Source organism: Pipra filicauda, unplaced genomic scaffold (assembly GCF_003945595.2).
Source record: "Pipra filicauda isolate LSUMZ 115617 unplaced genomic scaffold, ASM394559v2 scaffold23_size5868930_pilon, whole genome shotgun sequence".
Classification (NCBI taxonomy): domain Eukaryota; kingdom Metazoa; phylum Chordata; class Aves; order Passeriformes; family Pipridae; genus Pipra; species Pipra filicauda.
The window spans coordinates 2,485,442-2,511,531 of NW_024104354.1; the positions used below are offsets into that span (position 1 = coordinate 2,485,442).

General features: G+C 40.2%; 1 protein-coding gene and 1 long non-coding RNA gene across 2 annotated transcripts in view; both read right to left on the bottom strand.

The window, feature by feature from the left end:
* On the bottom strand, nt 1-25,593 carry LOC120323342. The gene is made up of 3 exons (XR_005563687.1): nt 25,570-25,593; nt 6,508-8,454; nt 1-957 (listed from the first exon to the last, which is right to left on the bottom strand). It is a non-coding gene; the product is annotated as an uncharacterized LOC120323342 (long non-coding RNA).
* LOC120323340 overlaps nt 8,381-26,090 on the bottom strand; it is a 66,603-nt gene continuing 48,893 nt past the window's right edge. Inside the window, exons 4-6 of the mRNA XM_039381742.1 lie at nt 25,570-25,671; nt 8,952-9,046; nt 8,381-8,454 (exon numbers count right to left, since the gene is read on the bottom strand). Of these exons, the coding sequence (XP_039237676.1) occupies nt 8,381-8,454; nt 8,952-9,046; nt 25,570-25,671 (271 nt within the window). The remainder of the gene's footprint in view (nt 8,455-8,951; nt 9,047-25,569; nt 25,672-26,090) is intronic.

The following is a 26,090-nucleotide window of genomic DNA, read 5'->3' on the forward strand; positions in this document are numbered from 1 at the left end:
TTCTTTGTTATTCTTTATTTAATTTCAGAATTTGCATTTTTTAAAACATACACACAAATTAAACAAAAATTCTAGTCATACCCATAAAATTCCTGTATTCTACAGCTCTCAACCTTCACAGAGTCCATGTCCAGACATTCTCTCCAACATGTTCAGAGGCTTTTCCATAGTCAGACCAGAGGCCAGAATTTTAGTTCCTCACAGAGCAAACACTCAGCAGGTCATGCTCAGAGCATGGTAGAAACAAGCCCAGTAGGAAATGTCTAGAGATGGGCGCAGTCCTTTGTGTGTCTGTTTCACGGCTCCGAAACAGATATAAACCAGATGTAGTTTCAAAACTGAGTAATAACAGAAGTGCAGCAGTAAACTCAAACCAACATATCTGTTAGTTGCATTAATCAGCATATTGATGTAGTCAGCATATTGATGTAGTCAAAGCTTGCTTTAGGTTCGACTGCTTAGCTGGCTTTTCTCTACTACTACCAGAACCCTCTTTAGAGTTCTCAGACAGTGTAAGGAGTGAGTGTACCTGTAGTTGCCAAAGACTTTAATGTACCTCCACTTTATCAAAGCAGATTATGCCAAAGGATGTCCATAGTGTTGTGAAATGAATGTTTGGCTATTGCACTTGCTAGCATCACAAGCAAAAAGTAGGCAATTTTTTCTTATTTAATTAATTACTAATTAACAGAAAATTTTGATAATTGATCCAGGTATTAGACAACAAAGAGAGAATATATCCTCCTTACTTCTTAGTCTCAGTTTCCCTTATTCTTGCTGCAGGATACACTCAGTCCATCCCAATTCCTGTGGTGAAGCAGTGGGTGGCCCTGGAAGTTGAATTGCATGCATAAGATCTGCTGCCTGTTGCTCTGTGCTTGTTGGCTTCTCTCTGCTCTGCTGTGCTTCTTACTGGTTTTCTAGGATCACCTCATCCAAGTTCAAGAATGGCCCATTCTGAAATGAAGAAAATCAAAGGTGACAGGAGGACTGCATGGATGAACAAGGATCTCCAGATCAATATCAAATATAAAAAGGGTCTATAAAAGGAGTCAAAGCAGGGAAATGTGACACAGAAGGAACACAAAGACATTGCTCTATTGTTCAGAGATGGGATTTGGAAAGCCAAAGCCCACCTGGAATTGCTTCTGGTGAGACACACGAAGGACAAGAAAAGGCTATGGAAAATGTGGGCCTGCTGCTGAATAGGGCAGCTGCCCTTTGGCAAAAGACACATAAAAGGACATGGTGTTCAAGGTCTCCTTCACTTTGGTCTTTACTGGTAAAAACACTCTTCAGGAATCCCAGGCTCATGAGATCAGTGGGAAAGTCTATTGCAAGGAAGACTTACCCTTGGAGGATGAGGATTAAGTCAGGGAACTTCTAAACAAACTGGACAAGCATAACTCCACGCCACCTAATGGGATACACTCATGAATGCTGACAGATCTGTGCAGAGTCACTGGAAGGGTACTTGCAATTTGTCTTAGACAGATCTTGGTGATCAGGGAAGCTTCCTCAATATTGGAAGAAAGGGCATTTCAATTCTATCATCTCTATGTGACACAGTCACCCATGGATGTCTCTTCTCTTGCCTGGTCTTCCTTTATTGATTTTATTTAAAAGAAATAAATTTTAAAAAAAAAAAAAAAAAGAGGCTGATGGACCGAAGTCCCAGTGATCAGACTCCAATCAGGACTTGAACTTCAAAACAGTTGTGGATTGTTGGAAGACTAAGAGAATTGCCTACTCTCTGATGCATAATTGCATTGTATGAACAACAGGTTTGCATTGTCTACAAAGAACTAGAGTATGAACTGTTTTTCATCTCTAGAGTAAATTTGGTTTGAAAAGCCAGTAAATTACACAAGGCAGGCTGCAGCATCTCTCACCCTTCAATCCCTTTTGTAAACCTTATCAAGTTTCCACCTTAACCATAGCGGGTAGAAAAGGAATAAGCATTTAATTGGAAATGTATGTAAACTTTTCAGTAAAAACAAGTTAATTGATCATGAAAAGAGTATATGAAATTAAAATAGTTAAGAACTGAAGGAAATTACATTTGTTTCACATAAAATGAAATGAGTAAACAGGGCAGGAAGACACTGCTTAACACTGTAAGAATGCTATTATGACTGACTACCCACATTTAAAAGTTGTAAACACCATAGAGTGAGATGAACTGCATATAACTGCAAGTGATAAAATGACATTGAGCAATACACAATGCTGGCTTCATATCTGGAAAACAACCCTCTTCATTAGAGACAAATCTGCTGTAGAGCAACAGACCTAACTCCACCTTAGTTTTCTGTAAGTGTTCCAGTGTCAGGCTAGGGAGACTGATGTGTCACCAGATGTGTCACCACATCTTGGGTGATGTACCATACCCAGAGTACACTACTGGCAAAATGGTAATCATATTCTTCTTGTCCCTGAGGACGAGAATGTCACCTGCTTAATGTCCGTATAATTGGACCCTGTTTCCTGATACTGCATACATCTTCCCATATAATCCCATTCAGCAAACTGTGTCTTAAAACCAGTTAGGTTCCTTGCCCCAGACTCATCATACTCTGCGAAAACTTTGCAGTACAGCCAGTTCTTTCAGTTTCTAACCCAGAGTGATTCATAGTCATATTTAAAAAAAGAAAAAAATTATTCCTCTGAAACATGGTCTTTGAGCTCAGATAGTTACTTCCCCTGCTTTCTTTTACTCATCAGTGTACTTAGGGAATGCAATCCCACCCTTTCTTTCACTAACCTTCTCAGTCTCTACCTTGCAGGACAGGACTCTCATCCCCATGCCATTTCAATCATTCTCTCTGCATATATTTTGTTTAAGTTCACCTTGCTGGAGAAAATGTACTAGGTGTCAGAGGTTAAATTCCCAGTGATGCTTCAGAATAATCTTCAGGCTATGCTAAAAACGTCATATCTGATAAATCTTAGGATGACATGTGCCTTATTCAGTACTGATCCTGTCTGTGTTTCACACAGACATCCTCTGACTGTCTAATACTCTCAGCTGCTGTAGCATACACTCCATCCTGATTTTCACAACTGAATTCCCCATTTTCAATGGAAAATTTTTCTATTTACTTCTAGGTGTGTAACTTCTGCACTTTGATGATTCTAACTCAGGACAGGGATCTAAATCATCTAGTAGAGCAGAACTGTGCAGCTGCTATGATTCTCTCTGTCTTAAGAATGGTTAGTTCTTCCTCTTTCATGGAGAAAAAGAATGACCTAAACAGAAATACAATGCATTGCATGTTTGCATGACCTCACCCTAGTCTTGTCTCTTTGGAAAGTACCCTACACTTGACTTGCATTCCAAGTATACACTGCTTTGCAAAGGTTTTTTTATTCCCTCTTCCCAGGGTTTATTTTAAGCCACTAGTTCCTAAACGAGGGTCACAACCTTAGTTTTATGCACAAGCCTGGCAGTATAATTGAAAGTGGGGTCATGACCCCAGAAGTGGGTCTTGATGGACAGATGTTCTGAGATTCAAAACCCCTTCTGACCTCTTTTAACACCATTAAAGTCTCTAGCAGTGTGAAGCACATCATGAATGCAACGGGAGAAGATGAACCTCTACTTACCACAATTTGAGCAGTTCTAATGAATTCTGCAGCTCTCAACCAGAGTAGCAGTCATGTTGCTGGTCTCAGGACGTTACTCTCAAGTGTTTGTCCAATGCGCAATTAACAATACAATTTTCTTTATGGTCATACAGGGTATTTTTAAGCAAGTGCAATGAAATAATATAGCAAAGCTCTTAGTAATACACATGCACTTCATGATGACTCCAGAGTTTATTCTAGGCCTCTCTACTTAAGGTGTGAAATTATTCTGACATGCTAATAAAGTCTTTCCAGGCTTCCATTGGGATCATACACATTATTCCTCTCAGATAAATTGCACTCAGTTATTCCTGTGAGCTGAAACAGTTTGGTTTAATTACAGAACCATTGATGCCTAGATAGTGCTCTGGAAGGAATTCAATGGCAAACATAGCCATTTTCCATAGAAAACGGTCAGAAGAAAAATAGATGATGACTGAGACCTGCTATCGCAAACATTATTATATAGTCTAGGACAGGCACAAAATAGAGGAAATGCCTTATAGCTGTGACTAATGATGAAATGTGTGCCAGAGCACTCTAGTCCCACAGTTGTCTGGACAGTCAGTCACCCTTCTCACTTGTGTCTCCAAGTCTTCTTCCCAGATTATGAGATTGCCTTTCACTCACTGCAGAACATGGTTGGGAGGCAAGGGAACATAGAATCATAGAATCATAGAATCATAGAATCATCCGGGTTGGAAAAGACCTCTGAGATCATCAAGTCCAACCCTTGATCCACTACTGCTGCAGTTACCAGACCATGGCACTAAGTGCCACATCCAGTCTCATCTTAAAAACCTCCAGGGACGGAGAATCCACCACTTCCCTGGGCAGCCCATTCCAATGCCTGATTACCCTTTCTGTAAAGAATTTCTTCTTAATATCTAACCTAAACCTCCCCTGGCACAGCTTAAGACCGTGCCCTCTTGTCTTACTGATAGCTGCCTGGGAGAAGAGACCGACCCCCACCTGGCTACAACCTCATTTCAGGTAGTTGTAGAGAGTGATGAGGTCTCCCATGAGACTTCTCTTTTCCATGCTAAACAACCCCAGTTCCCTCAGCCTCTCCTCGTAGGACTTGTGTTCAAGTCCCTTCACCAGCCTTGTTGCTCTTCTCTGGACCTGCTCCAGCACCTCCACATCCTTCCTGAAGTGAGGAGCTCAGAACTGGACACGTATCTAGATTCTGGAGTTGAGAAGCTCTCTGGAGTCAAACTCTTTGGACAATGAGGCTATGTCTACGCTAGTAAATTAGACAGTGCCCAAAACAGTCCCAGGCACTGGAATGCAATGTCTCTACACTTCCCAGTCAGAGGGCTCCCAGGTACGCTATAGGTCTCTGCCTGTCAGCATCCCCAAATAATTCCTGGATACGGTCTGGCATCTGAACATTCCCTGGATCATTCCCAGTGGGGACTTTGCATGAAAGTCCTCTGTTTTCCTGTCTGAAAGAGCCTACTAGAATAGACATATACTATTCCTGCCAGTAAGCTGTTTTAAATGATGTATGTAGAGTGTTAAAGGTTCCAATACCTTCAGTGAAGTTATTCATGATGTAACATGTTATTGCGGTTAAGAAGTTGGGATCTTCACTGTAGGAGGACAGTGAAGAGGCTTTTTGAAATACTCTGAGCAAGAAGCAAGACTATGAACAGCTTTCAATAGACCTGAAGGAGGCAGAAGTATTCCCTTTTTTATTTTTGTTGTGTATTTGCTCATCATCAATCCTGTCTTCTCCAGAGCAAGGAGATATAGCTGGCAGTGGTGCTTGGGGAAGGATATGCCAGCCAAAAGCATAAATTTTGCTGGTGGTGGTTCATCTGTGACAAATGACATTCACAGTACAGCTTAGCCCTTTCTCTATTCTGACTGGCAAAGACAGTAACTATCATGTCCACCGGTCTCAGCCAGAAGTTCAGCAGCCTAATGCTTCAACAAGGTATACCCTAATAAGAAAGTCTCCCCCACCGTGACTAAAGGAGTCTTCACTTTACATGTCAATACTTTCTTTCATTCTGTCATTTATTTTATATGTTTCCTGAAGAATAGCTGATGCCCAACAGATATTTTTTCTGTCATGATGGTACTACCTGGTTTTCCTTTTTCTCTTATGAACCAGTGACAGCTTTTCTTTCTTTTGATACTGTATTCTTCACTTTTAATTTAGGCCTGTGTTTTGTCTCAGTGGTCCTCCTGAATTTTAAGTAGTTTTGCTGAAGTTCCTAATTATTTTCCCAAATTTGCCCAAGGAAACCAACATGCCTCCACAGGAGTAGTACTTACCCTCTTTAAATGATTGTGCAAATGTCCATGTTCAGGACTTAACAAAAATCATCCTCTGTTTTGATACCATCAGTTCAAGGTCTCTGGCTCTGACCCCAAGTGCTTTCCTGGTACCCAAGCCCCAGAAGACAGCTGGCAGGACTGTGCAGCAGCAACCAGGCAGTCTGTTGTATTTAAACTGCTCTAGACACCTGGCACTTTTTTTAGTCCTTCTTCCACTGTGCTTTAGCATGTATGTTCAGCTATGGAACAGTTGTTGAACATTCAGAGTCCATTTGTATTTGTACCTGAATATACTAAAATGTGGATAACAGCACTTAGTGTGTGCTGCCCCTGGCTTTTCCAGTCACAGTGACTGAAAAAACCCTTCTCAGATGACAAATTTTCACTATAATTTTTATCCCTTAAAATAAAACAAAAAAAAATATACAATGAACATTCATACCCACTTGAGTATACAGGTCCAGTGACTACAACTACACATGTAATCATATGGAGAGCTCAAACAGTGGACGACAAAGACAGCACACACTTTTTGAGAAGGCCTAAATGACTACGCAGTGAAATTTAGAGTTTGGTCATATGGGTCAATACCTCTCTCATCAGTGTGTTCTCCTGCTCCTGATTGTTCATCCTCCAGAAGCATGCAGACCAAATGACAGTTTTCCACTTCTTAGGTGACTATCAATGTTCTAATCTGTCTCCTGTTTGGGTATGGAATCCAGTACAAAAGAATCGTCTCAGACTGTGAGGTCTTTCATACCCACCAGCTTCCTTTAATTCTCTTCAGTTTAAAAACTCATTCACAATGTTCTTGTTTCAAGTGCTAGAAGTTTGGTGTCTTTAAATGTCTATACAGAGTTCATATGCCTGTAATACATATTCTGCATAACAGAAGAACGCCTCATTCCTATGATTCTGAGTCCCTGCTCATCTACAATCTTTTCTGCTGGACATTAAACCCCTGTCTTTTGGCTTCTGTCTTTTGCTCTGTGCAGAAAGTACTGTAAACCTTTCAGAGAGGTTTTTGCCATGAAAGTCTTGCTTGTTGTAAGATGTCTAGATTTAGCCTCCCAAATCTCTGTCCTGCCTCTTGTTTTGCCCTAGGTGACTCTGTGGACTAGAACTCCAGGATCCTTCCTGGTGCATTTTACAAGCCAGACCAGACTCCTAAGGAGATCTGCCACCTCTGCATGCCTCCCCAGCCTGCTCCCAGCTGCTGGTCACACATGCCTTCCAAAGGTGGTGTGGGGCCACAGCTGTGCTGTGGCTTTGCATGTGCACTCACTCCCCAGCCCAGATCTTCAGGATCCAAAGCTTTGCACAAGGGTCCAAAATATTGGAGATATTTTATTTTATATTTATTTCAAAACAAAAAAGCTGCTTTGCAAGAAGGGAAAAGTTTAGCAATGTTCTTCTTTTTCCCTAGCCAGCCTGGACACCCCATGAACTCTCCCCACTGCCCACAGAGCTGCCTGCACCACTAGCAAGGAGCAGCCAATCCAATTAGTCCCTTCCCTTTCAAAAAGGACTCAGACCCTTGAGCCATGCCAGATGCAGGACACTGGGCCCTGTAAGAGCTGGAGCATAGACAGATCAAGATGGCTTGCCTCCTTTTAATTACTTACAGTTACAGATCTGAAAGTATAAACTCTGAAAGGCTAAACAATATCTTCTCCCATGACTTATTAAAGTTGAATGGCACGCAGCCTTGTTCTTTTGCCATGTTGTTTCACAGAGCTTCATCTCAGACCGGTTGGCGAAAATTCACTTTAAGATGAAAAGTTTTTGGAAAGAGAACAACACATTCTGAGAACATAACAAGTACTCTGAAGCAAGAAAGGCTTTCTCTTATTTTTAAAGTTAAGCTCATTAGGGATTGGACTTGTGTTTTGCAAGTGATGTTGCAATGGCAACAAAGCTGGCTCCTTAATAGCACTAGGTGAAACAGACTCACCTTCTCACATCTCCCTCCTGCATGCTTCTCTCCTTGTCCAGATACTCTGTTCCTCTTACCTTCAAACCTGCTGGAAGATCTGCAGGCTGTGCATCCTTTCTCACTCTGCCCAGGAGAGTTGTGTCTGACTGACTGGTTGATGATTACAGGCTGCTTTTAGTCTCTCACTGAGCGTACGGTTGTCTTCTGCTGAAGCAGAGAAGCAAATAAAACATCCTCTAGAAGCTGTTTTTAGCTGTGTCCTGTATATCTGCAGCTGTGCTTCTCATAATCTCTGCTTCTAATGCCCTCTAGTATTGCAGAATTTTGGTTGACAAAAAGCAAAACAATGAACAAAAATTCTGATCATCTTCTGTTATCTTTCTACTAGATTTCCTTATTTTCCTGCAGGAGTGTAACAGTTCTTGTACTTTTCTCCAAGGCCATTTAAAACTCCACCCCTCCTGATTTTTTTCCCCTTGCATCACAAGTCACAGCTTCAGTCTTTTCCCGTTTCGGGTTAATCATGCCTCAAACCACTTTTTTAAATCCACAGTTCTCATCTTTTTCAGACTTCTTCTTGAGTTTGCCATTAGTCTCAAACCCTAGGGAAGAACAAAGAGATCATGACAACTTCACAAGGATTTGTAAAGCAGAATCAAATCATCTTTGATCCCCTTTAGAGATATATGTACAAGGGACCATTATTTGAAACATGCTGTGTTCCTTGTTTTCCTGCTTCTCCTCAGAGGTGCACAGTTTTGAGAGCTTGTGTGCTCCACCATTTCTGGTTAGATCCCCAAGACGAACACCAGAGGCTTTTTTCCAGCAGTAGTATTTTTTGTGAACTATTTTCCCTTGTTCTGCTGTTTCTACACAGAATGACAAAAGTAATAGTGTTATGGTCTGCATTATATTTGAACTTACTCATTTTCTACTTCTGTGTTTTCCACTGAACAGAGGACAGGGGGGTTTTTTCCCCTTTAACCAGTAAATAAAAAAGAAATCCCAGAGTAATTTGACAACTTTGTCTTCTTGCTCTCAGATAGAGGACTAGCTTTCATTTTGCAAAAACTTAAGTAGTTTTCGTGATTAAACTCACAAAGTGGTTGAGGAGCCAACTTTTCTAGACCCCAGTGTCTGAGGTGTAGCTTTTCAAAACTTTTCCTCATCTGCATCATCACAACTTTTACACAGCTGTGAAAAATAATGACAAAAAATATAGGGTATTACTAGGGGAAAACACTGACTGTGGTTTTAAAAGGGACGTTAACTTTGGGCTCAAAAGGGACATTGACTGTGGCATCGTAAGAAAAATAGACTTAAACACTGTGCTCCGGGTAGAAAAAAGTGAGAAGTCTTGGATGGAACTGATGGTGAAAGTTGCCTTGCTGGAACAATTTCCTTTTGTCCATGATGCTGTTAATTATGTGTGTGTATATATATATATATGTCTATATAGATATTCCCATGAGAAAAAAAAATCAGTTTTTGTAATGACAAAGTGGTAGCATCATATTCCTTTCTGGATTAGAATATTTTACATTATCAAGATCAAAGTAAAAATTTCAATAACAACTGACAAATTATTTCCTTCAGTTGGGCAGAGGAGAGTGAAAAGAAAAACAAAAACGGGAAGAAAAAAAGCCACAGGAACAATTAAAAGTAGGAGAGGAGCAAGAGGCAGCCAAAACAGAACACAGACTTTATCAGATGGGCATACAGAGAAGCTGGCTGGCATGACAGTGTGTTACGAGCTGGAGAACAAAATTGATGCTGCGAACACACTGCTTTCCTTTGATGCAGTGACTAGCATCTTACTTAAGAAAAGACACTGTGTACAAGTGCCACACCATTTTACGAGCACTTGACACACAGCATTAATCATTTTTCCTCACTAGAAGCAGCTTGCCAAGTATTGTTCTCTGTTCTGGGAGTGAATTCAATGAGCACTTCACCTACTTAATAGAGACTGAAAGCTGGCCTAGGGTTTCACTTTGAAGGCATTTTGCTGGAGCTTTCCTGTCATAATGCATTCATTTCTATAGGATTTAAAATCTTTAGCTCTTTAAGAGCTACATGGGGACACAGGTATCTGGGGGTCACTCCATGCATTTCAGCATCCTGCCTCCAACAGGCTCCATTTACTGTCAATCTGGGAAAAGATGGAAATGACTCAGACAACTGCATAAAGCTCTCATAGTGGGAAATGTCTTCCTGCCTCCTGTGGATATCAGCATGTACCCCAAAGCATGAGACTTGATTACCTTACTCCAGATCATAAAACTTCTAATGTTACTATAAAACCTTCAGGCTATTAGGCATTTTCTTGAAATATAGCTACCATGTCTAGCATGATGACTCCCTGTACAACAGGCTATGTGCCTGATATTTCCTTGTACTAATTACCAATCATTAATATCATCACATGAGCCCTGTACCTAACTCAATGTCCATTTTCAAGAAGCAAAGGGCCACCCATTCTCAGATTCCACCAGAAAATAAAAGCTCAGTCTTGAATTTGGGGCTAATAGGACAATTTGCTTACAAGAAAGGTCTATTCCTCCGCTTCCTACAAGCAGCTGTGCACACACACACACACCAGCCTGAGAGCCCAGACCTCCTCTGTAGCATGGGCAGCCTTGGAGGAAGCATGCACCTGCCAGCTGTGCAAAGTGGGTCACCAGCCTGACCATTAGCATTTTGCCCAGAGGCTTATTCTCAGCCTTGTGGTGCACATGCTGTTTGGCCCAGGGGCTTGGGTAAAAAAAGCCCTGTGAAGCAACTATGCTTTGGAGAATCTCAGGTCTGAGCTATTCTGGGAGGAAACGAAAAAGAAAGAAAGAAAGACAAAGCAAAGTAGTTTACTGCAGGCTAAGCCTGTAATCTCTTGTAGTAAAACTGACAGGCAAATGTTATGTCATTTGCTTGATCTACTCCATAACCACCGATGACTCCAAATAGTCTAGGGAAAAGATTTTTTTTCTCTAGCCCTATCTCCTGCAGATCGTTCAGATGTGAAGAGTTCTTACCTTCCCCTAGAAGAGACAAAATGCTCTTCTTTAGAGTTGTTAATATCCAGACGTTTGCTGGGCCCTGGAAGTAAGGGCCCTGCATCTCATCTGGACAGATACACCTGGTAGCATCACTGGCAAAGTCCTTGCTGCCTTAAATGAAACCAGGATTGCATTCCCTGACTGCAAAAACTTCAGGTTCTTCAATTTCTCTACAATAAGATCTGTTATTCTCAGAAAGCTTTGCTCTAGAGTTACCCTTTAGGCACTTTTTTACCATTACCTTAACAGAGTTTACAGGCAGCATGATCAGATGGATTATACCAAACTCTGCTGGGGCAACTCACACAGTGGCCCTGCAAGCAGTGTCCTGTCTACCTCCGTGCAGCTCTTTAACAGTGTGGCATTCCCCTCCTACAGGGATAAGGAGACAAACATACAAAGTTATTTATATATCTAATGTAATCAAAAGAGATGAAAATAAAAATAATTATGCCCATATTGAATACAGATGTAGATGGCACAGAAGAACTACGAGAAGACAAGCAATAATCTCTGCCAAATAGCAATGATCTCTCTGGTTAGACATAGACCTGAGTAGGGATTGAAAACCTTACACTTGCCAGAAAGAATAACCATATGCCCTATCTATTAAGTTGTGTCAAAAGGCGTCAACATATTTAAAATAATAAAAATACAACTGAATATATATTGCTCTACATAAATATCTCACAAATATTTCACAATTTCAGAAAAAGTATAAAGAATTGAGAGAAAAATGGCATGGGTGATACATTGGTATCAGAATGAGATGAAAAACTCCATCTCGCAACACGACTGAAATTAGAACGAGGGAAGGTTTGCTGTTTAGCTAAGTGTCTGTATTAGCTTAATTCTTTATGTTATCAGATCTTAATTTAATTTGAATTTTGAGTTGAAATAAAGGTAAGAACTAAAAATTAAATTAAGCTAGAATAGCAAGTTTTTCCCAACTTTAAGATGATATCATCTATTTTTACAGGGTTTCTACCTGAAAGCACTTTTTACCCATGCCTTAGATATTGGAGGACATCAACTGAGCTAGAAAATTAAGATCTGGATTTTTAACCTTTCATCTTCAAGGTTTAAAAAAATTTGTAGCAAGGTTTTTTGTTTTGACACAACTAATTCAAATGGCTGCAGTTGTTTGTGAGTCCTTCGATTAATCTGCCCTATGACATTTTCTCTGTGACAGGGCACTAGACAAATTTTAATCTGCCTCCACTGTCTGGAGAGACCATTCTGAACCCTTTAGGCTTCAACCAGTTGTCACTAGTCTCAGGGCAGAAACATGTCTTTCAGAAAATACGGATCTGTTCACGTGCAATGGTTCTCCATATGAACCGAAGAGGTGTACTTTTTCTTTCTGACAAACTTCTTTTTTTTCTGATAATATTTTATTTAGACACTTTCAATATAAAACTGGAGCAATCTGTCAGAAACTAACATCTGCAAAGAGGAGATCTGGTAAAAGACAAATTAGAAATGTTTCTTATGTCTATGCAATAATCGTTTTTCCACTGAATTAGAGAACAAAGTACAGGATAAGCAGGGAAATGATAGTACTTTAAAATAAGCATCCTATGAGCATTCTGTGACTTGAATTCCTTGCTATACATATAGAGTGAACCAATTGATTGTTAAGAGCATGTTTATTGAGGATTAACATTCATGCAAAGGATGCAGGCTTCCTAAGCCTCAGCAAATCTGTTTTTAATTTTTAACTGGCATATAACTATCCAAGAATAATGAAGCTTTAAAAGCTACATTGAAAGCGTATTGAAGATATTTGTTTCAAACTGTCACTGAAATATTTCTTAGCTAATGGCACCAACATTTTAATTCAGAAATATAGAAATAATCACAGGCTCTCATTTTTATTGCCTTTCACTGAAGAAGACCTGATTGGAGTAATTAAGTATGCCATTTTAGATTAATCCCTTCTATTTCTTAGAAGATGAAAATGGGTTCCTCCCCACATTTGCATTCATTAAGACCCATAAGTATTGTCTCCTGTTCATGACAGCATTCTAATGACTTTTAAAGTTAGCAACGTTAAAGTTTGGGAAGAAAATAATTTAAAAAAATAACTGTTCTTGTAAGTTTTCTTACTGCAGTAGCTCACTAAAAACTTTTCAGGTGACATTGATGGGCAGGAAATAGCCATCACTCTGAAGCTGTCACCACTGCAGAAGAGTTCATTGTTGTACTGCACTAACAAAACTGAGCATTAATTTTCAAGGCAAGCATCTGAAGATTAAGTTATCCTCTTGAAATATTAGCTCTCCTTCCAGCAGATGTTGCTGAGTTTGGGTCAGGCTGTGGGAAATTTTGGGCCAGTTCTGTTCTGCTACTCACACTATAATGGTTCTGGCCACTCTAGCAGACTCCACAATAGCAGTGCACTCACATTAGATATTTGCAAGCTGATCTTTGTGCTGCTTCAATCAAAAAGACCTGTGATCACAGTGCTTGGGTATGTTTTGTTATTCGCAAAAGCTCACTGTCTTAACTCTGACTAAAGGCAAACATTTCCACTTCTACCTCTATGGGCCCTGGATTGAGACTTCTATTTATTAGATTCTTCATAGATTTAGATAGGCAATTAACAAGAAGAAAGAAAAATAATTATTTAAATTAAATAAACTGTTTCTTATCCTCATATATTTCAAGTTATACCTCATATCAATAAACTCTAATCCCACAGAACAAACAAGAACAGTCAGAAAACTATCACTGGGGAATTCTTGGGGCAATAAATACACTTCTAGAGGCATGTCAAGAAATTAATACTAAGTGTTAATGGTTACTCTATTCGTCTGTGCTAGCTAGTGCATTGATTCTTTTCTTTTGAAGAATCTGCAGCTCTCTGCTTCCTGAGAAACAATAAAGCCTTGGATTACTCAACAGGAAACCCTACTTTTTCAGAAGACCTTATTATTGCAACCATTCTTTTACGCTAATTCTTCTGGAAAACCTAACAAACAGGAGCAGTTTCACCCAACAAGGTTGCAAGGGTTTGTTCATCTATTCCTGATGAAGAAATCCTCTTCTACAGTTCTATGGTGCTTATTCTTGTGTTCAGACTGAGCTTCCTCATGATGAGAATAAACAAATAAGTAAAGTAAGTCCTCTTGCCATGTATCTTAATGATCCCTTTCAGCAATGTGATGCCCATTACCGCAAATATGTAGGAACTTCGAGATTTTAATTTACATAAACTCATGCAACAGAAATCCTATGTATCCACGGTTGACAGATGTGAAACCTAAACTGAGAATCTGAGCAAAATGTAGCCTGTTGTGGCTCCATGGCTCAGTGATTTGTCAAAGATAATACAGGAAATATGTGACAGAGATTTTAATTTAGGTTTCCTAAATTTGCGGCTATCATCCTGACCATCCTCCTGTCTTTTTCCTCTCATCAGTAATATCACCACAATGATCTTTAACAAATATCCAACACATATTTGGAGAAGAAGTGGGAGGTAGTTGCTAGAGCTAAAAAGAAAACCTATGTTTTAGAAAGAAAACAAGTCCTGTACTTGTCAGCTGGCACCCACACTTTGCAAATGAGCTTTGCTTTCTGTTCAGGGTGCAATTAAAAAAATGCTATTTATTGTGGACATATGCAAAATATGCACAGAGGAGAACTATCACAAGTTGGGCAACAAAGTAACCAAGCAGCCAAACCACTAAACCCTGAATACCCTGAGAATCGCTTTCTCTAGCAGAAGGACCGAAGAAGTCTGAGGACTTTTCCACTGCTGTCAGGACTCTGCTTTTACTCTGTGCAAAATGGAGGCTTACCCTTGCTCTACTCCAGGTCTCATGACCTAACTGAGAGATAAGCCCTCCTGGCCTAAGTGGTACCATGGCTGGTCTTCAGAACATAAAGCTTTCTGCATAGAACATCCATATTAATTTCATAACACAAGATTGCTGTGGAGAAATATGCTGAGATTGAAAATAGTTCTTATGAAGTAGCCTCACATTCCTGTGCATCTCTGGCATGCCATAACCCTACCCAGTCTGCTGCCTCCACCAAAACAATACTTCTTTATAGAAAAGGCCCCTAGCCACAAATGCAATTGAGGGTCTGTTGTTTTGAAGTGACCTTAGGCATAGGCCACATCCATTCACAGGACAAAGGAGAGTAAGTCCTCTTTATTATTTCCTCCAGAGAGAAGCAAAGCATGGGAGAAGGTAAAACTGTACAGTCACATATTTGCTGACAAATATACACTAAAAAGGCAAGTCTGCTGTAAAACTGCATTTCTTCTCAGCAGTGGAATGAAACAGCAAGATAAGGGAGAAAAGCAATTATTTGAAACTTATCGGGAAGTGGTTTTTGGGTTTTTTGTTGTCACTTTGCCAGCACCCTGAGAATCCAAGAGAATTTAGTGTCCCCATTTGGGCTGTAAGTGGCCATAATAAACAACTGGAGGGTGCTGATAGCATATTACCCTACATGCATTCTCCACAATATCCTTGCATTGCTCATTTTAAAACAAGAAAAACATTTCCTGCCTGGATACATAACAGCAAAGGGCAAATTTCTGGAATGGCCTGAGACAAAGGCAGGGTTTTTGTTTTGTTGTCTTTTGTTTTAATGAGACTTGGAGAATAATAATGGTTCAGAATACCAGCAAACAGCCCAGTTGGGCTTCTGCTTTAGTTCTCAGAAGGCAGAAAAACAACCTCCCTGGTCTGAAGACATTTTTTCATTACATCTCAATCAGGAAGGTCTGCTAATAATGGGAGGTTGGTATTGCTCGTTCTAGACTGTACATAAAAAGGCTTTCAAGTATTAGTATTTCTTTATGTTATGAGTGATGCAGTTGCCTTTTCTCAAGATATTTCTCCACTGTAGTTGTAGCAGCAATGATAATGACTGTTAGTAGCCAGGCATGGAGCTGGACCAAGCACAAAAATGTAAAAATAACCCTTACAGTCAGTCTTTTTTCTAATACTTATTAATTATTTCACATAAGAAACTAATTGGCATTTGAAAATGCACTAGTTATTCAACTAAATTATTTTAAAATATCTTGAATAACATATCAGTTCATTAAAGTCAGAATCAGAGAAACTCAAGATTTGAAGAATCTGCTCAATTTTCCCATCAGAAGCAAGATGTCTGACTTTGACTAGTGTTTTCATTATTTTTGCTTATCTGTCTTGCAGAGAACTCTTAACATCACCCTTAAGTGCAATAGGATCCAGGGACAATGTTTTGATTGCATTCAAAAATAATTTCTTGTATAACAGAAGAATATATACAAAGATATTCAACTCCTGCTTCTCAGCCCAACCTTCCGTAGGGTATAATATCAACAGTCACGAGAAGTTTCCACTTTCCTCAGCTCTTAGTTCAGAGCAGAAATAAAAGCAAGAGACACATGTGGATGATTCTGCTTTCACATCACTGAAAATCAGGACTAGGTCCAGAAAGATCAAGTGAGCTGTACTAACATAATGTTACCATAAGCGAGAGCACAAGTGATATGTAATACTGCTGTAACTGTTGGCAGAAAGAGTTCTGCCCTTTTGTGTATTTGTTCTTGTAATTTTGACTGTCTGCCTCATATCTTTTCACATGCTGAATTTCATAGTTATGCTAGCCCCTGTTTATTTCTTTTTGTCTGGTGACACCCACTCGCAGACATTTTCATTGAGGTTCTCCTGATAAGGTTAGGAAATCTTGGTAGGTCAGGAACTTTGAACAGTGTTTTAAAGTTGAAAGACTAACATTAACTCCTTCTTTTGGCCAAAATTGCAACCTTTGCTATAAAAAGTCTGGATTATTTCATTTTAAAAGTCTTTATAAACAAATTTGAACCCCTAATAATAACTCTTACATTTCTCTTTTCAACTCTCCACCTAAATTTTCACAAGTCTCTTTGCTCATCATCTTTTTATAACACAGAGAGCACTTAGCACAGGGCTTATTATTAGGAACAGCTAATATATTTTGCAGTACTGGCAGCTTTAGGTATGCCCCCTCTTTCTTATAAACGGAACTGGTAACATGCAGTATTGTCTCTTCCTTCAAACCTTTTTGTATCATCATATCTCTAATATACTTGACTATGAATATACTTGAATATGTATACTTATTAATATACATATTAATAAGGGAGTAGCACTCATATCACATAATCACCACAAAGTTATGCCATCTGGTCAAGTCAGTTCCTCTGGTTTCTTCTGTAGCTGGAAGAGAGAAATTACTGCTTCTAGATACTAGTCTTCCTAACTTTAGATCAATGAACTGAATTGCCTCTCTTCAATTAGAGCCCTACTCTAGACAGCTAGCATGGACTAGATGTTAGCTTTCAAGTGGCAATATTGAAATGAGGTGAATCTGAATTCTGGTCACAGGAGCTGAGGTCCCCAAGCACAGGGTGAATGGAAAAGGATAAGATTAGAAATAGTGTTTTCAAGCAGAGAGATTATAAATTTCACCCCAGATTCTTATCATACTATTTCAAAATATCTCCAGGGCTAACGTGGTAAGACTAAGGGCAGAAGAAGCTTCATTAAAGCATCTTTTCCAGTGTGCACAGGTAACAGAGTTAATTGGGCACAGGTAAAACCACTTGTATGGGTATAATGACCTATATTCAAGTGAAGATGAAGGACAAGAAGATTTCTCAAAAGACCAGGAGTGCTAAAAAAATTACACAGAAGGTAAGTTAGCATGGTATGATTGGTTTGGCAAGACAACAAATGGGGTATTTTTCCCTTTTTACGAATACAATGAGGAAAAAAACCAAAAACCACAAGGATGAAGATTTAAATGAAAGCATAGCACTGACAGAAGACTAGATGGGAACACGGGGGCCACAGAAACACTTAGGATGATTGTCAGAATGGCGCTCTAGGAGCAGTGCAGCAGCATGTCTTTGTGGATGTGTGATTAACTCTGCACTTTATGTGTGACCCCAGGAGAGAGCCCTCCATTCAGCAGAAATAGAGAGTGTCAGGTCTTTTGAAAGAGGTAGAGTGGATGCCTCCATTTACAGAATCACAGAACCACAGAATCACAGAATATGCTGAGATGGAAGGGACCTACAAGGATCATCGAGTCCAACCCTTAGCCCTGCAAAGGACCATCCCCAAGAGTCATACCATGTACCTGAGAGTATATCCAAACACTTCTTGAACTCTGTCAGGCTTGGTGCTGTGACCACTTCCCTGGAGAGCCTGTTCCAGTATTCAACCACCCTCTGGGTTGTTACATAGGACTCAAGACCCTTTTTGGTACTGACACATATCACTGCTAAAAACAGATTTCTTACAATGGTTAAAGGGGTGAAAAAAAAATTCTGCTCATCCTTCTCCATCCAGTCTATGCTTCCTTCTTTTTAAAGTGAGGATTTTGCTAACTGTTTTCATGGGTAGTTTTAATACATGAACAAATGTCTCAGAAAAGTACCTAACAAACATTAATGGTTATTTTAGTTTTCAATTTAAATCCCATTTCACACTTCCAAGATAGTAAAAAACACTTCCATAACTACCTTCTGCTCAAACTACAGTTATGAAGGTCATAACCCCTTAAAAAAGAGTGTGAAACTGAAAATACTGGCAATCATTTCAGCAGAAGATCCCCACTCTACACTGCTATAAGAAGGATTTGGAAAGAATGATATTTATGACTTCAGCCATCACTTTCTTCTAGAGCTTAAAATTTTTTCCATAAAGTGTTTTTATTATCTTCAAGATGCTGTAAAAAATGTTTTTTCATCCCTAAATGTGGGCCAGATTAGGCAGTCAAAAATGACTTAGAGCACCACCACTTTAAACAGGACTTGCTGGTGCAAGTAAGCACTTTTTGGATGTAGCCAGTGCTGTAAAATCTGACCTAGTATTACCAGACACTAGTGAAATGGTCTCCATTTATAACTTTATGGTCACTTTAGAATAAACAGTACTAATGAGGGGTAAAGTATGTGAATGCTAAGCAGAAGTGTTTATTCTGTATCAGTACCCCACTACCAAAACTCAATTTGGTATTGGTGGACATTTTACCCTTTAAGTGACCAGTGAAGGGGAAGACACATTAGAGAGAATTACAAATTCTCTTCTGTTATTTTTGTTCCAAAAAGAAAATGCATTTTGATACAGAACTCAATCCAGCCAAAAATACTTGCTTGCTAAAGACTGTAGGTCTAAATAAAAATAATCCTGTAAGGGAGCAGGAGTGGCAAGGCTGGCCATAAAGGAATCCACATAGGTGTGTGCTAAGGCACAGGACACATGCAGTGTGTATGGATAAGAGTGGACATTAGATCCAAAAGCAGAACTAAGTTCTTGAAGTACAGGTATTGTTGCAACACTGAGTTTTTCTGGCTGTGCTCAAAAGCTTAGATCTCCAGTTTCCTTTTACTATGCTTCAGCAGAGCTAGGTATCTGAGATTTGAGCACCAAATCACCTGCACTCCATCATTCACAGTTGTCAAATGGGACAGGCTGAGCCTTGGTACCCGCTTTCCTCAAGATTTTGGTTGATGCCCAAAGAAGGGTGAGTCACTTCATGCAAACTTTGGGTAAAAAAAGAAACTGCCCTGCAACCTGCTAAACCTTAAGTGCCATGCTCCCTTTCCCTCTCTTCCTGGCTCAGTGAGTTCTGGATCCCTCATTGCATAAGGTTTCCTCTTAAACAGAAACTGTGGGAAACAAATTTTCCAAAAGCCAGATGATTAAGAAATTCTTCAAGGACATCTAAAAGCAGACATCCCATGGACCGGACAACTGTACTGTATGAATAAGTAACTTCTTGAGAACTAAGGCAGAATAAATCCTACCTAAAAGTCCATCAAAGTACAAGCTATGGCTTAAAATCAGAACTTGACATCACATTCCTGATACAAAACTAGTTGGTGTCCAGACTTCTGAAGCTTGGCGATAACTAGATTTAAAATGCTTTAAATTAGCTTCTTGTTTGTTTGTTTTTATAAACAGTGACCTCTACACAGGGAACCACGAAAGTAACAGCACAGCACTTTAGGACTTCATACACCCATTCACCACAGGAACGGATCAATATTTTGTTCTTTTTATAACACACTTTTGATATTATGTCTTTTTGTATCTGAGGACTAGTAATAGAGACACTATTTCAGGCCATGGAGTACATATTCCCTTTGAATAGCTCGCATCCGTAGAAAGGCCAAAAGCAAGCAAGCAAGCCAGACCGTCACTGCCAGCCCACCGCAGCGGACTTCCGCTCAGCAGTGAGGACTGAAACCGACAAAGTGTGAGAGTTTTCTGCTAAATACACCTGGTATAAGCACTGACTGGGGGCCCCACCTGCTGGAAAGCAGCTCTGTGAAGAAAGACCTGGGGTTCCTGGTGGACAACAAGCTGTCCACGAGCCAGCAGCGTGCCCTTGTCTGGATCCCTTTCCCCACCCACGACGTGGGGCGACCCAGTTCTAGTTCCAACTCCATCTGAGGAACCATTCCGACGTCTTGAAGGACGGGGAAAGGGAACTCCAGCGTCAGGGGTTTCAGGTCCTGAGCCTGGAGGGGAGAGGTGCCATCCCCTCCCCCCAGCACCCACGTGGCTCCATGGTTGGTACAGAGACAGCACACCGGGCGTGGAGAGGAGGCAAGAGAGAGTTTATTGTTGGGGGTGTTATATTTATAGGGCTAGGAAGAATCACAGGTTAACCAATTAGAAGTCTCAAGGGGCTTACAGGAACACCCAATCACAGGAAGGGGTTTACAAGGTCCAGTGAGAAACACCTCAGGACACCTTCCCAGGATACTCCTGCATGGGATAACACTTGTCGTGGGGGGTGTTGGGAAGAAGAAGCATGTGTTTGCAAAGAGACCACCAAAAGCCATTTTAAGACATGTTTAAACAACAGTTTTCCCATATAATGCAGGTTTAGTGCCACACCCTTGTTGCCAAGCAGGCCAATGGAATCCTGGGGTGCACTAGGAGGAGCATTTCCAGCGGGACAAAGGAGCTGATCCTGCCCCTCTACTCAGCCCTAGTGAGGCCACAACTAGAGTACTGTGTCCACTTCTGGGCTCCTCAATACAGGAGAGACATGGAGCTCCTGGAGTGGGTCCAGAAGAGGGCAACAAAGATGATTGGGGGACTGGAGCATCTCTCTTATGAAATGATTCAGAGAGATTTGGGCCTGTTCAGCCTCAAGAAGAGATGACTGAGAGGGGACCTCATCAATGTCTCTAAGTATCTGAAGGGAGGGTGCCAAGAGGATGGAGCCAGGCTCTGCTCAGTGGTGCCAAACAATAGTACAAGAGGCAATGGGCAGAAACTGATGCACAGGAAGTTCCCCTCAAATATGAGGAAGAACTTTACTGTGTGGGTGACCAAACACTGGAACAGATTGCCCAGAGAGGTTGTGGAGTCTCCCTCACTGGAGGTGACATTCAAAAACTGTTTGGACTTGAGCACTAGATGAAAAGGGGCTGCTCCTTCTCCCTTGGGTACATCCAAGTTGCAGCCCAAACTTGTTTCTTATGACACCTGTCATGCACATGACAGTTTCAAAGACACACTCTTGGGAATTTCCACATCCTCATGAATCTCAGAAAGTTAAGTCCCTCAGAACTCAATTCAGCTCTCTTTTGGACAACCAGAAGATTCCCATTGGCCGCAGTCAAGATTGAACTGACAGTGATACTTGCTGCCAAGAGCAGCATTTCCTTTTACAGTGGATGGGTAACGTGGAAGCTTTCAATCATAGGAAACAACTGGAAGCTGTAATGTTCTGTGCTGTAAGTATCCCCAGGAATTTGCTTAGGAAAAGGAAGCTGAGGATACAAAAACAGTCCTTTGTTTTAGTCTTCAAGTACCATAACAAATTAATTATGTATTGCAATATTTAATCTCACTTTTCCCAGTAAAGTATTTTGTGAAGCTTTTTTTTAATATAATACATCTGCTAGCTTCTGCACTTTGTTTCTCACTAAATCCCTCTCTCTCCTATTTAAATGAATTAAAAATATATCCTGTTCTGAGCTATTGACACATCTCAAGGTAAGGCACTTCTCTGACTTGGAAAGTATTACATCCCACTGGTATCTGGCTCTCGTGGACATGTGGTTCCTTCCCACTCAGCTTTCAGTGGACTGCTTCAGTGGACATCATTAAAGCAAAAAAATGATAACATCCTGGACAAACTGCATGTTGAAGCTTAAAAAATCCTGTAAAGGGGTACAGCCTAATACTGTTCCTGTGGCTCACTCTGTCCCAGATGCAGTTTCTTAGAAGATCCAACCCTATGTGGCTGACATTTTTCCATGGCCTACCTCTATCCTGCATTAAACAAACAGAGAAAACACCTAGAGCTGCCTTGAGAAGTGGGGCTGAAGAGGAAAGCAAAGACCTTCCACAGAAAATTAGGTAACAAATTAACAAAAAAATATTAAATACTAAAATAGTTCACACTTCACTGGAAACAGAAATGGTAACATAATACCAACATGCTATAGCTGGTGGGCTTTGCACTCTTAATTCCCTCCTTAGGCAGAGTTCTCTGATTCAACCACATTTTCCAGGGCACAACACAGCCTCCTTACTTGGAGAGATCTGGTTCATTACAGGAGCCAGAGGTCGACATAGGAGTGTGCCTTTTCATCAGAAAACTTGAACACAAAGTTTCAAGTATACTTTTGTACCCCAAATTAATTTGTTCTGAATACTGGCATTTTACTTTTCCATAGCTAGCAATATGAAGAATAGTAGATAAATAGACAGGTACATAGACAGGCAGATGGACAGGCAAATTTTCTACCAAACATTTTTTCATGTACTGTTTTTGAAAAGACAGTTTTCAAACATCTATAAAAAAGACTGAATATCAGAGAATAATCAAAATTTGAAATGAGCAGCAATTAAAAGTCAAATTACAATGTAGAGATTAATAATCCTCTGGCCACACGTCTGTTTATGCTAAAAACACTGTAAGCTTAAGGCATGGTCCTGCAAGACTAAGAGGAAGCTGAATTGTCACAGAAGTAGCAGACGTGCCTGAATTCATAGTCCTCGAGGTGCATTTGATGTCTTGCTATGTAAATGTTTTTCTGATCCACAATAACAATAAAACAAATGGTGTACCACATGCCATTCTCCAACTGATAGTTGGGTCCTTTTGTGACATTTTTACAGGACATATTTGAACACAATGCTATATTGTTCACATGTCTGTACAGTTTTTAGATCAGGACTGGCTGAGCAGCTTGGAGGAGAGAAACAATTAGTTCATTTAGAAAATTATGCCCTTGCAAAATTCATCATATCATTCCTGGATGTTTTATGCAGGCAGCTAAAGTGATATAGAATCAACTATGTGGAAAGAAAAGATAATTTCACTTCAGAACTCATACTCTCAGTTGATGGGAATAAGTTCTTCTTCTCTCGCATCTTTAATTCTTAGTTTGAAAATTATTGTCTGGGAAATCTGACTCCAGTTAGCCACCTGCCAAGTATTGACTCATATCTGTGTACAAGATGTTCCCAATTCTTGTGAGTGTATTTTTATCTCTTTGTAAAACATATCACATCACCCACTTTCTGAATACACGGTAAGAAAGCAGGAAGGACCCCCAGCATAACCAAAGAGTCAGATTCTGGGGGTTCTTTCCCTCCTGCTTTCTTCGGATTGCATCTTTCCACTCTCAGTGCCTTTTGACAGAACTGCTCTGTATCATTTAGAAGCATTGTCATGGACTCCTAAGTACCACTAAGTTATATGGCAAATCTCCAGTCCTTGTTTTTTATAAGATGCTGATGAATTTGTCTGCAATGAATATATGGTGTCTGGATAACAAGCTGGCTAAAATGGCTCAGTTCCCATTCCTATAGTACCAGGTGAGAGCGTTTCTCTAGTGATGACAGCATTCAAACATAGTAACATTTATGGTATCAGCCTTACATTGATGCCACTTTCCAGCACATTCAATGACATCTGGGCATTCTTGAAACTAATTTGAGCTCTTTTGTGTGTGTATGTGGGCACATGTGTGTGTACATACTGACTGAGAACAAGGGAGAAAGGAAGAGTTGATGTTTTACATTTAGTATTGTTGCTGAAAAGGTTCGACTGCTAATAAACACTAAACATCACTTATAATCAATCACTTAGGTTGGCCTTGCACTTGAATTTGGTTCAATCTCCCATCAAGGCACTTATCATGCCAGAGGGATACCCTAAGGGGAAGAGGAGCACTGCAGGTAGTCACTGCAAAGTGCAGATGGAGCAGGGCAGTTGTTGCACTCAGAACCCTAACATCTACCACTGGAAAACAGTCAGGTAAGTTCTCTTTAACCTCAAACTAGCACATCAGTTAATTTACGCAGACTAGGAAAGAAATTCCTGTAGAAACTTGCAATTTGTTTCTTGTTAGTCCATTGCTGACTTACCTGTTGGCTGTTCTTGCAGCATAGCACTCATGGAAACCTGAAGTCACACTGTTAGGACTTGCAGCCTTTCATCTGGTGAGCTGCAAAAGACCCTGGGATTTTCGTAAGCCAGAAATAGCTGGAAACTTGTATTAAGGTGGTATGGGAGAGCACCCCAGATCTCCCTGAAGTGCATTGATACCCATCTAGTTATTCAGCAGAAATGTGATAAGTCAATATGGTTGTGACTGTGCTGAAAAAGCAATTGCTATGTAAACAAGACTGTCCACACCACTTAATGAATCTAGCCTTTGGTCCTCAATATCCCTGAAGTGCAACTTCATCGAAATGATACAGATGAAAGGAATGAACCTAAGTGCTGTTGAAAAAAAGACCAAAAGTCCCTTCTGCTAAACTCTCAAACAGATTAAGTCCTGTAGGTCTGATATTTTGGGGTTGCCCAAAGGAGATTGCTTCAGAGATAAGAGTGGACTTGATGGGTAGGTTTGTTCATAAGGAGAGGTCGATATACCCACCTCCTTACCATTCTTCCTTGCCCTGTGGCCAACTGTGGCTGACAAAAAGTACAAGGACAAGACAAGCACAGAGTGATGCATGCATCTGGAAGAAATGGCTGCAGTTTCTAACTATAGATCAGCATAGCCTGACTTTCTCAGCGAGTACCTGGTTTTGAAATTTGGACTTCTTAAGTTATTCAGAGGATTGAACACTGAAAGCAGAAAAGAATGGAAAAATCAGAGAAAACAAAGTCTGATGTCTCTTGAAGAGCAACTTGAGACTCTGGCTGCCACTTCATCCACTGGTTCCATTTGGCAGAAGTCAATTATATAATGACTCCGCAGCCCACAGGACTGCTTTAGAGCATCCTCAGATTGCTTTCATGACCATCCTTCTATGGAGTGCAGAGTGTCTTCCTTGCTCTCTTCTATCATGATCACCTTCAGTCCTAGCTCTTTCTTTAGGAGAGATACAGGAAAAAAAACCAGTCTTTCCTGCCAAGGAACAATACATATTCCCATTATGTAAAGAGCAGACGTATGGACTTTGCTTCCACAAAACAAATAACACTTTCTTTAAGCAGCTGTATCTGAAAGGGGTGTATGTTAGAACCAAGAAAGAAAAAATAATTAAATGTGAAATTTTCCACAGTAAATAATGTCCCTGGTAAAAAGCTTAAGTGACAGAGCTTTGAGAGACTGAAAAAGCTTATTAACTGAGATAATGATGCCTGCAACTATGTATCATTATAATGACAGCTTACCACGCAAGTCTTGCAGTACCAATCATCAGCAGTCCCAGCCTTAGCACACTGGCTGGCCAGGTTTCGGCAGCAGCTGCAGTGGTAACATGGCTGGAGTTGCTCCTGTGAGATTTGGAGATAAAAAAAGAACACCCTATCTGACTCACTGAGTTAATAACTGTCAGCTCTGCCAACACTGTATTCAGTGTCTGGGAAGCTGATAAAGTAAATTTCTGCCCATATTGGTAATGGCAGTGATTCACTGAAAGCAGTTGGAAAGATGTTAGAATCATGTAACAGGATTAGGATTTCTCTACCTGGCAAAAGAAAGAGGGATTTAAAGTACCACAAATTCTCCCTGAAATCTTTCTTTAGCATTGGTTTTCATTTCCATTTTTAGTTGGATCTCTGTTCTCAACCATCTTTCTTTCTGTTTCTTTCTTTCTTTTCTTTTCTTTCTTTCTTTCTTTCTTCTCTTTCTCTCTTTCTTTCTCTCTCTCTCTCTTTCTCCTTCTCTTTCTCTCCTTTTTTTTTCTTTTCTC